Consider the following 12,434-nt stretch of genomic DNA (forward strand, 5'->3'; position numbering starts at 1 on the left):
AATTCACAAAAGCTTAGACCTTTTAATTAAATTAAATAGGAAGAAAAACTGCTACCAGACTTTTTCTGATGTTTTGCCACCATAGACTAACACAGTTTTCTTCCAATCTCTTTTTTCACATTTTTTCTTTGATGTCTTCTTTTCCCCTCCTCTATTCAACATAAGCTACTGGAAAAAAAGGACACACTATTCTTCCCTAGGCCTACCTGATGACATTATCTTGGACTTCAGTAAGGCATTTGATAGATCACAACCTACTACTTGATAAGATAATAAAATGTGGGTTAGAGAGCATCACCACCAGATGGATTCACAGCTGGCTGACCAGCCGTACTAAGCTTGTGGTCCTCAATGGAACTGCATCTACATGGAAGGAAGTGTGTAGTGGGGTGCCCCAGGGCTCTGTTCTGGGCCCAGTGCTCTTCAACATCTTCATCAATGATTTGGACGAGGGGATAGATGGGAAACTCATCAAATTTGCAGACGACACCAAGCTGGCAGGAATAGCCAATACTCCAGAAGACAGGCTTAAAATACAGAAGGATCTTGACAGACTTGAACATTGGGCGCTATCTAACAAAATGAAATTCAATGGTGAAAAAAGTAAAGTTCTATATTTAGGCAAGAAAAACCAAATGCGCAGGTATAGTATAGGTGGTACCTTGCTCAATAGTAGTAACTGTGAGAGGGATCTTGGAGTCCTAATGGACAATCACTTCAATATGAGCCAGCAGTGTGCTGCAGCTGCCAAAAAAGCCAACACAGCACTAGGCTGCATTAACAGGGGTAGAATCAAGATCACGTGAAGTATTAATACCACTTTACAATTCTTTGGTAAGGCCACACTTGAATACTGTACAGAGAAGAGCAACAAAGATGAATAGGGGACTGAAGACTAAAGAATGGTTGCTGGAATTGGGTATGTCTACTCTAGTTTAATGAAGAGAAGGACGAGAGGGGACATGATAGCCATGTTCCAAAATCTCAGGCCACAAAGAAGAGGGAGTCAAGATATTCTCCAAAACACCTAAAGGCAGGACAAGAAGCAATGGATAGAAACTAATCAAAGAGAGAAGCAACCTAGAACTAAGGAGAAATTTCCTGACAGTTAGAACAATCAGTGTAACAACCTGCCTCCAGAAGTTGTGAATGCTCCAACACTGGAAGTTTTTAAGAAGAGACTGGATTGCCATTTGTCTGAAATGGTATAGGGCAGGGGTAGGCAACCTTGGCTCTTTTATGACTCGTGGACTTCAGCTTCCAGAATTCCTGAGCCAGCATGCTCAGGAATTCTGGAAGTTGAAGTCCACGAGTCATAAAAGAGCCAAGGTTGCCTTCCCCTGGTATAGGATTTTCTGCCTGAGCAGGGGGTTGGACTAGATGACCTCCAAGGTCTCTTCCAACTTTATTATTATTGATCATTGCAGTCAGCCAGATGTTCAGACTGGATTTTGTATTTTTGTCTACCTATTGAGTCCTTACCAAGGACCTGGGATAGGCAGATGTGGATGTTTGATGGTATTACAGATATCGTCACAGGATGGAAGCAGTTCCTAGTAAGGCCACCTTTTGCAATTGACTAATGGCGAATTTGTCAATGCCAATGGTATTCAAGTGGTGCTCCAGTTGTTTTGGGATTGCACCCAAGGCGCCTATTACTATTGGTACTACCTTGCTTGCCTTTGCTACAGTCTTTCTATTTCTATTTGTAGGTCTTTGCATTTTGTTATCTTCTCCAGTTATTTCTCGTCTATTCTACTGTCTCCAGGCACTGCCATGTCCACTATCCAGACTTCTTTGTCTTTCTTATCAACAATTGTTATGTCCGGGGTGTTATGTTGCAGGTGCTTGTCTGTTTGTATTCTGAAGTCCCAGAGCAGTTTAACTTTATCACTATGACTTACTCTATTTTATGATCCACCAGTTCTTGCTTACAGGCAAATGGTATTTCTTGCAGATGTTCCAATGCACCATTGTTGCTGCCTCCAGAAGTTGTGAATGCTCCAACACTGGAAGTTTTTAAGAAGAGACTGGACTCCTATTTGTCTGAAATGGTATAGAGTTTTGTGTCTGAGCAGGGGGTTGGACTAGATGACCTCCAAGGTCCCTTCCAACTTCATTATTATCATTATTGTTATCATTATTATCATTATCATTATTATCTTTCCACCAGAGTGGTACCTACAGTATATATCTATTCCCATTTGCATGTTTTGAAGATGCTGGGTGGGCAGGAGCTAGGGCAAGTAACAGGAGCTCACCCCATGTCAAACCCAGACTTTCCAGCTGATAAGCTGAATATCTTTAGCTACTGAGCAACTGTGCCTTCAGTCTGATTGCTTTAGAGTTGCAGTTCAAACACATTTGGAAACTATCAATTTGGACAAGATTGTATGCAGGATGCAAGTTTTCTTTGGAGTTGAAAAAAGGGAATCCAGTACTAAAAACCCTACCTAAAATAAGGAATGTGAGATTATCCTCTATGCTGAGACTGTAACTCCCAGGATTCCTGGCCAGAATAGGCAAGGCTTGATTGGCATTGCCTACCGGCCCTAGCCCCTAGCTGAAATAACAAGTATCTAGAATAGCAGAGCTTGAAGAGGCCTTCTTGCTGAACCCCTATAAAATGCTGCCTAGAATCCGTCCTCCAGTTTCAGGCTTACCTAATAGAAACTGCATTAGACAATAAAAAATGCAATTACTGCAGAGGGCAATATGGAAGGAGAGAAGCAAAGACTGCATTTGACTCAAACATTCATAGTCAATCTAAATTCATAGTCAATCTTATAGCCATAAGAAGCTATTTAAAAATGCAAGCTTCTTCCATATTGTGGGGTTTTTTTGCTCAGGGTCATTTTATTATTTTTAGTTATGATATTTTGGGGTTATCTTTATAACTTGAATATTTAAACTATTTTTGTATGCTATGTAAGGCATTATGTCTTTAGATTGCAACAGAATAGAAATGTGTTATAAAATTGCATAGCAATAGCACTTAGACTTATATAACATTTCATAGTGCTTTACAGCCCTTTACAGAGTCAGCATATTTGCCCCCCAACAATCTGGGTCCACATTTTACCAACTCAGAAGGATGAAAGGCTGAGTCAACCTTGAGCCGGTGACAATCGAACTGCCAGACTGCAGCCAGCCGGCAGTCAGCAGAAGTAGCCTGCAGTACTATATTCTAACCACTGCGCCACCACGGCTCATAGCATGAGCTGTGTTTTGTTTTAACTGTGGTTTGATTATAGGCTTCCTACAACATACATTAAGAAAACCAAGATCATGGCATCTGACCCTCTCAATTCCTGGCAAATAGATGGGGAAGAAATGGAGATAGTGACAGATTTTATTTTCCTGGGCTCCAAGATCACTGCAGATGGGGACTGCAGCTAAGAAATTAAAAGATGCTTGCTCCTGGGGAGGAAAGCCATGGCAAATCTAGACAGCACACTAAAAAGCAGAGACATCACCCTGCCAACAAAAGTGCGTATAGTCAAGGCTATGGTCTTCCCAGTAGCAATGTATAGATGTGAAAGTTGGACCATAAGAAAGGCTGAGTGCCAAAGAATTGAAACCTTTGAACTCTGGTGCTGGAGAAGACTCCTGCGAGTCCCTTGGACTGCAAGGCGATCAAACCGGTCAGTCCTAGAGATCAACCCTGACTGCTCTTTAGAAGGCCAGATCCTGAAGCTGAAACTCAAATACTTTGGCCACCTAATGAGAAGGAAGGACTCATTGGAGAAGAGCCTAATGCTGGGAAAGGTTGAGGGCAAGAGAAGAAGGGGACGACAGAGAATGAGGTGGCTGGATGGAGTCACTGAAGCAGTAGGCGTGAGCTTAAAGGGACTCCAGAAGATGGTAGAGGACAGGAAGGCCTGGAGGAACGTTGTCCATGGGGTCACGATGGGTCGGACACAACTTTTCAACTAACAACAACAACAACAACATACTTAGCCAGAAGCAAACCAAGCACTTTCTGGTTTAATAAAGTAAGGCATTTAGAAATTCAGGGTTAAAAATAATCCTCGGCTAGGCATGTCTATCCATGCCAAACATACTCTTGCAAAAATTGATGGCTTGGGGAGGTTTGTGAATGAGGGGCACTGCTGATGCTAGAATAAACCTCCATAAAACTAATGGGAATGAAATCCTGTAGGATGTCACCACTTGGGAGAATTGTGTTTTCTGTCTGGCTTCTGCTGTTGAAACAAAATATCCCTACTGAGATAATAAACAGGACATTTAGCAAGAATGAAAACAACAGGCTGACAATTAATAGACAATTGCATCATCTCCATACTATATAAAATTACATAAAGAAACATCAAAATTACCAGCCTGCTTAATAACAAAGAAAAGCTGACCAAAGATAACTAAGTTCCCCAATTTCCCTTGAAGCTATTAACCCATATCCTTTCTACTAATTTAACTCACAGGATTTTTAGCTAGTTTAAACTTCCTGGAGATAGGGCAAGATTAAAATGTGCTACATTTTTTTTGTCAGAATTACTATTTTGCCCTCAGCATTGAGTCTTCTATTTTGCCTTCATCTTGAAAAGAATATTTTAGAAAGCATTTCAGTTTCCAGAATCAAATAACATTTAATTGAGATTATAGCCTAGACAGAATAAAAGTTCCTTTCCTCAAAATTACAGCAAATAAAATACACTTAGATTCGCAGTAAAACAGTTGATGAATAAGCCTTTTCATATAGCACGAACAGGTAGGAGAACGCCTATTCTACTTTATTTGTATATCACCGTTATTATTTTTATAAATAACTCAAGGTGGCAAGCATATCCAACACACCTTCCACCTCCTATTTCCCCCACAAAAACCCTGTGAGGTGCTTTGGGCTGAAGGAGAATGACTGGCCCAATCACCCACTGGCTTTCATGACTCAGGCGGATTTCTAGCCTGGTGTACTTTATTCTCTAGAAACATCTATTAAAGTCCTGTCTGTTGATATCTCCTAGGAACCCCTCCTCCAAAGATTATATTAAGACTATCATTTGTTTAAACATCACAAGGGATTTTGAAAAGTTATAGACTGCAAGGAAGAAATCATAAAATGGCTATAAAATGACCAGAGTCAGTTATAAGATGGACATTATGTTGTTTTCTTAATGTCTCCCAGAAAACATTCAATTTTCAGTCAGGTCAGACACACTCACTAATCTCAGTCCTTTTTCTTTGGAAGATTCTAACTGGTGAAAAACAGAAAGACCACGAAAAGACATAATTCACATGGAACTGAAGAATTCCAGTAAATTTTGTTCTCCCAGTTTGATAAATTAGAGTGGACAGAGGTTAAAGAGGACAAGACTCATTTAAATATATATATTTGAACAAGTGAAGCTCCTCATGCAGGTTGCACTGTTAAATTGATTTATGCCCACTAATTTTCTTAATTCTCTGAAAACTACCTAAACATGACAGAAAACCTATCCATGTGAGAAATTGATTACCTTTTACAAAAGCTACTATGCATGAGGAAGTGAGCCAGTTTGGTCTAGTCATGAGTGTGGGTTCTAGTCCTGCCTTAGGCATAAAAAAAATAACTCCTATGCCTGAGGAAGTTGCACATGCTGTTCCAGGAAAAAACTGCAATGAACTTTATTTCATATTCTGAAAAATTGGTTTATTTTTTCCAGTATTTTATGCTGTGTGCATTAAATGAAATTTCTTCTCACATCTTCTCAACATTATACAGCACAACAGAATTGTGCATTTTTCCCACATTGCCATTATGACTGTACAATTGAAACAGCACAAGATACATCAACATAATAATCAGCCAACAGACAATAAGCGGTACTGCAGTGCAATCTCGTGTATCTTTATTTAAAGGTCAACCTCTTTTTTTCAAAGTTTTCTGTCAGGGCCGACTGTAAAGGGGGCGTGACTCTCTTGACTGAAAAATTAGAAAACCGACCGTCATATTCCAACTTAATCTTTGAATCAGAGATAGTTTGTATTCCTGCATCGAAATAGAAGGGTTTTCTAAGCTGATTTGGGCACAAGTCCTGGTTTATTGTTCGTCCGATCTTTTTTTTTTTTTTTACCGTTCAGGTTCTGTTTTAACTGTCCGATACGGGAAAGAAGCAAAATCACCTACTTGTAATTTTTGTCTTAGGGTATTGGGGTTTTGAAGGGAATTTAAAAAATGACATTTTATCAAATGGAATTAAATGGAGGTACTGCAAGGAATTAGCTTAATAACAATACCTTGTCGCCCATTGGAAGGAAAAAAATAGCTTATAAATAGATCGTTTCAGCTATTATCTTCTCAGGTGCGACGGAGATAATGCAGGACTAAACAGGGATTTGTTTGGATTCGACGGAACTTTCTTAGCGCACTTCTAGATTCAGCCACGGAGCCATCACATTAGATGTTTGCATCTCTGTGCGCTGATCGGCTACATTTGGGGCTGATCCTAATAAACAAATTTCCGAGCTGACAAAATTCTCCATGACGCTTTATTGTTATGTTACAGCGGAGGATGTTACCTAAGGTAAAAGGCACAGACACAATTGTCATTTCTTCCCCACCCATTCTTTATATTCGCATTGGTCGGTACAATATTCTGATGAAATTAAGAATTCCGAGAGATATGTACGGGTTTTGGTCGGCATATTTTAGATTTTACGATGCTAATTAGTTTGAAATAACTGGGATCCCTATTGTGATCATGAAACTGTGGTGTCTGAATAAACACTTTAAAAATGAAAGCAAGTGCGCCCACGGTCTCCTTAAGAGTCGAGTTCGCCTCAAAGGAGACGTTCCAGATCATATTAATTTGGATTCTGATGGTAAATTCTAATTGGATGACATTCAGAAAAACTGGCCAGTGAGGGATATACGAAGAAAAGTACTGTAACAGCAAAAGGTACTATCGCCATCTTTAATAAGTATTGGACAGCAAGTCTATATTAAGACTGTACTTCTAATTCCTCATTGATTGTAACAAACCCTCAAACAAGTCTTTCAAGAAACCTTGTAGATTGAGTTGTATTTAACAAAACGGAATGTTTCAAATTCACGTTTCAGTTCGGACTCGTTTAATCATCTGTATAACCAGCACATTCCCGGTCAGATTAGCCTGCAAAGTAACGTTTAACTACACTTATAAAAGTACCAATAAAGGAGAATATTTGTAGCTCAGTTTGGGTAATGAAAGAAGAAAACAACCAAGTTTAGAGAGCACCAAAGACCCCTCACTCATAAAAGTTTAGGATGAAAAGCAAAGATTTGGGTTGAACATTGAATTAGGTGTATTTATTTATTCAATTTGTACTGCCATCCATCTCAACAAATGCAGTGTATGTAAATTCAATGTAATCCTAGTCAAAGCAGGGAAACAGCTTAGATTTCTACTATATTAAATAAATTTAATCTAAGTACTAGTATAAGTAGTTTATAGTATATATTTTAATGGTTCTAATGGATGTACATAATACCAATAAAGTCCCTCTAATGTCAGTAATCTAGTATTCCTCAGTAAAATCCATTCTCTCATCCATGACATTACTGCAGCCTGGTAATATAATTCCCAATTAGGTAACCTAAACCCACCTCTAAGTCTTGCATCCTGTAACATTTTTAAATTAATCCTTGCCTTTTTCCCCTGCCAAATATATTTCAAAATTATTTTATTTAGCCCCTCAAAATATTTCTTTTCCAATCTTATTGGTATTGTTGAAAACAAAAACAACAATCGTAATATATTCATTTTGATTATTGCAATCCTGCCCATTAATGATAGTTGTACCTTTTTCCATTTATCCAAATCTACTTCAATTTGTCTTTTCAATTTGTAACAGTTATCTTCTTTAATTGTTGTACATCTTGCTGTCAGGTGAATCCCCAGATATTTTACCTTCTTTACAATCTGTATCTCTAACTTTCCCATCATTTCTTTTTTTTTGTTTTTCAGTAATATTTTTCACTAATATTTTTGTTTTATCTTTATTAATCTTCAAACCTGCTACCTCACCATATTTTTCGGTTTGTTCTATTAACACAGGTCCTGTCTCTAGTGGCTCCTCCAAGATAAATACTAAATCATCTGCGAAAGCTTGTAGCTTATATTCTTCCCTCTTAACTTTCATACCTTTTATATCCTTATTCTGTCTCATAGTTCGATTTAGTATCTCTAATGTCAATACAAACAATAATGGGGATAAAGGGCATCCCTGCCTTGTTCCCTTCATAATATTAATCTTTTCAGTCATATCTCCATTAATCATTATTTTGGCTATTTGCTTATTGTAAATTGCTTTAATTACATTTATAAATTTCTCCCCAAAATCCATAATCTGTAGTTGTCTTATCATGAATTGCCAATTCACATTGTTGAATGCTTTCTGCGCATCTAAAAACACCAATGCCATCTGTTTTTTGAGATGTGTTTCATAATATTCCAATGTGTTTAATATAATTTGCATATTGTCTCTAATCTGTTTTTTGGGCAGGAACCCATTTTGATCCACATGTATAAATTCGTTTAGGAACTTTTTAAGCCTTTCGGCCATGATTGATGCGAATATTTTATAGTCCACATTCAGCAAGGAAATCGGTCTATAGTTCTTTATTTTCTGTATTTCCGCTTCTTCCTTTCTTCCGTATCAGGGTAATAAGTGCTTCTGACCAAGAACATTATTACAATTAAATATTTATTAAACAAATTTATATACCCTCCCAACTTACATGTGGCTGCCCAACATGCATATCTGATGTTTGAATTTAACTGATACTTTTCCTCAATAGTGTTGTAACTATATTAGCTTTTTATCATAGTAAATTCTAATAAATCCCACCGATTGAACGCCCTTTCTAGAATGATTGAACATTTGGTTTTGAATTGCAATATTAACAAAATAAACATTAGCTATGGTACAGTACCTAATTTGTGTTTAGCGTTATTATGTTGTTAAACAGTAAGCCATTAAAGAGAGCAGCTGCTTTGTCAGGGAAATACAACGCGACAAAGAACAACACGGGGTGGAGGTGGGGCGAGGCGGGAAACGCGAAACATTTGCTTCATAAGCGGTTTTCTTGCGCCCGTCAGTTTTCAGTCTCCCCTTTTCGACATCCATATTTTTTTAACCGGAAATTTACATTTGCGAATACAACATTAAAGAAATTCTCGTCAACCAAATACGCAATATAGTAGATTTAAGACAAAATTTCGTATGATTTCATATGCAGGAAGATTTTAATCAAATGGATCAATTCTAGATTGTATGGAAGTATGAACCAGAGCAAACATTTACAAAATAAGTTTAAATCTTATTGATATGGTAAAGTAAAATTACTTCGCTCGCACATAATACTAGAGTAGAATTATGCAAAGAATATCAGAGGTTTTTCTTGTTTATAAAAACCGTTACTTCGTTTTATTATACTGGTCTTTGACAATGCCAGTCTCGTATTGGTTAAAATAGAACTGTTCCTATTGGTCTGCTCTTTTCAACCAATCGCAGTAAGAGAGAGGCGGTCAAGAAAGGTATAAAAGCCGTCCAACGGCGATTGTTTGCTGCTGTTTCGTCTCGGGAGGCGGAAGGGCTTAAGGATGTCCGGGCGCGGTAAAACTGGAGGCAAGGCACGAGCGAAGGCGAAATCCCGCTCTTCCAGAGCCGGCTTGCAGTTTCCTGTGGGTCGAGTTCATCGGCTTCTACGCAAGGGCAATTACGCCGAGCGCATTGGAGGAGGGGCCCCGGTCTATTTGGCTGCGGTGCTGGAGTACTTGAGCGCTGAGATTCTGGAGCTGGCTGGCAACGCCGCGAGGGACAACAAGAAGAGTCGAATCATCCCGCGACACTTGCAGTTGGCGGTGCGCAACGACGAAGAATTGAACAAGTTGCTCGGGGGAGTTACGATCGCCCAGGGAGGCGTCTTGCCGAATATCCATGCGGTTTTATTGCCGAAAAAAACCGAAATCCTGCATACTGCTAGTAGCAGCAAGCCCACCGCCGGCGTGAGCAAGTCTTCCAAGGTGCCCAAAGTCGCAGTCAAACCGACGACCGCTCCCGTTGCTGTTCAGTGAAGACAACAACTTTGCCCCGAGGGACAATACTGAGACCCAAAGGCTCTTTTCAGAGCCACCCACAGGCTTTTTGGAAGAGCTTTTCGCTGCACTAAACAAATTCACAAAATAATGTTTTTAAATATCTATTTAAGGAATGCTTTAAAAACGATCTGAACACAATAGAAGCGGGGCTGTTTGTTGAACTAGGTTTGGTAAGAGGTCTCAAAAGGTTTTGCGGTCGCTTATAAAAAGTTGCCAATGGCCCTATTTTAAGTCATGTGACCCGGAATGGCCCTGTTCTAATAGTAGTAAATCACAAGTTAGACAAGTTGATTCCATTGAACAGTAACAATCCCTTAATATTTCCTCCACTGCTCGGTACATATGCTGACAGTACCATCTTTTGACTGACAACTGGTAATTTCTTGGGATTGAGAAAAACAATTAATTAACATAAAATTTTCAATTTTTTATTTATTTTATTTTAATCCCATTTATATCCCGCCCTTCTCTGAAGACTCAGGGCGGCTTACAATTTAAGCACAAACCAATGTGCTTAGCATTGGTGTAAACATTCACAACTACATTCTAATAGCCAGTCCGGTCTAATGGTTAAGGCAGGGGTCTTCAAACTTGGCCCTTTTATGGCTTGTGGACTTCAACTCCAGAATTCCTCAGCCAGACATGCTGGCTGAGGAATTCTGGGAATTGAAGTCCACAAGCCATAAAAGGGCCAAGTTTGAAGACCCCTGGGTTAAGGCATCAGACTTAGAAACCTGGTGTTTCTACTTCTGCCTCAAGCATAAATCCAGCTGGGGGACTTTGGACCCATCACTCAGCCTCATCTGCCTCAGGATGATTGTGAGGAAAAGCGCAAGGGAGTATTAGGTATTTTTTGCTGCCTTAAATTTTTATAAAGGGGATAAAAATCTAAATCCACCTTCTTTGATTATCAAGCCTACTATTAGTGTTTCTATGCCTCTTAATTTTATTCTTACTCATTACACACCTTCAGCCAGGAGATTCTGGGTACTGTCACAGGTCTGTGCTTCAAAAGCAATTGGGCTTTAACTTATTTATTATTTATTTATTATTGGGACTTATATGCCACCCTATCTCCCGAAGGATTCAGGGCGGCTAACAACAATAAAATACAATAAAACAAAAGTTAAAAAGAAATTAAATTAATGGCCCCAGTAGAATAAATTAAAATTAAGTTAAAAATTAAAAACATAATTAAAATCCCTGTCAGTGCAGGTCAGCCTGATGGAAAAGGGGTGTTTTGAGGCCGCGGCGAAAGGACCGGAGATCCGGGGCCATCCGAAGCTCAAGAGGGAGCTGATTCCATAGGGCTGGCGCTACCCCAGAGAAGGCCCTCCCCCTGGGGGTCGCCAGCCGACATTGTCTAGCCGACGGCACCCTGAGGAGGCCCTCTCTGTGTGAGCGCACTGGGCGATGGGAAGTCGTTCCTGGCAGCAGACGGTCCTGCAAATATCCCGGGCCTAAGCCATGTAGGGCTTTAAAGGTAAGTACCAGCACCTTTGCTTTTCTGACAGCAGGAAGAATGGGACAATCTTCTCTCCAGCAAAAACAGCAGGTGAAAAACTTAAGGCGCTTGAATGGGCATCAAAAGTGCTACTTACTCTTCAGAGTCTACATAAATACAGATCTAGCAAGCCTCCTCACCCCTCTTAAGATATTAGTTCTCTCTTTGCAAAGCTTGGATTCCCTTCTCTGGCCTAAGCGGGATCGCACCCTTCCATCTGACAGACTCCTTGCTAACATGCACTGCCCAGTTTTCTCCTGAGGCTTTTATTTCTTATTACTTATTTCTACTTTCCAGGAATGCCCTCAAAGACACAAACACACAAAGAATGGAATCCAATTGAAGGCTGGCGATGTAGTTGAATCTTGGGGGGGAGGGAGGGTGAAAGTCCCCAAATTTGAGATCCTCCAATACCCATTTAAACAAGCAAATACACTAAATACATTCAAGGTTACTTTTGCAGATCAAATGCCCAGACAATATACAAAAAAATCAGGAGCCTGGATACACCTCTTTTAACTATCACATTTTATTAAAAGGTATAAGCTTTTTTCTGCTATTCACTTAGACCAGGGGTGTCAAACTCACAACGTCATGTGATGTGTCACGACATATTGTGACTTTTTTTCCATTGCCAGCAATGGGGTGGGCACAGTTTCGCTAGATGCATCCGGCCTGCAGGCCGGCAGTTTGACACCCCTGACCTAGACTACCATTTCAAATGGTATTAAAAATAAGGTATTTATTAAAGTACTTTTAATCATGTTTATTTCCAGAAACCGAAGGAAAACAGGACCTTAAAATTTATTTCTGCTGATGTTTCAGTACCCAACAGTCAGTCAGAATGGAAA

General features: G+C 39.5%; 1 protein-coding gene across 1 annotated transcript; it reads left to right on the forward strand.

The window, feature by feature from the left end:
* Positions 1-9,339: 9,339 nt before the first annotated feature.
* LOC308663610 (histone H2A-like) lies at positions 9,340-10,055 on the forward strand (the record flags this gene model as incomplete). The annotated part of the gene is made up of 1 exon (XM_081320191.1): positions 9,340-10,055. The coding sequence occupies exon 1, from the start codon at positions 9,582-9,584 to the stop codon at positions 10,053-10,055; it is 474 nt and encodes a 157-aa protein (XP_081176317.1). The 5' UTR covers positions 9,340-9,581.
* Between the last annotated feature and the right edge of the window lie 2,379 nt (positions 10,056-12,434).

The sequence above is a fragment of the Vipera berus genome (assembly GCF_964194415.1).
Source record: "Vipera berus genome assembly, chromosome: 2".
In the NCBI taxonomy this organism is placed as follows: domain Eukaryota; kingdom Metazoa; phylum Chordata; class Lepidosauria; order Squamata; family Viperidae; genus Vipera; species Vipera berus.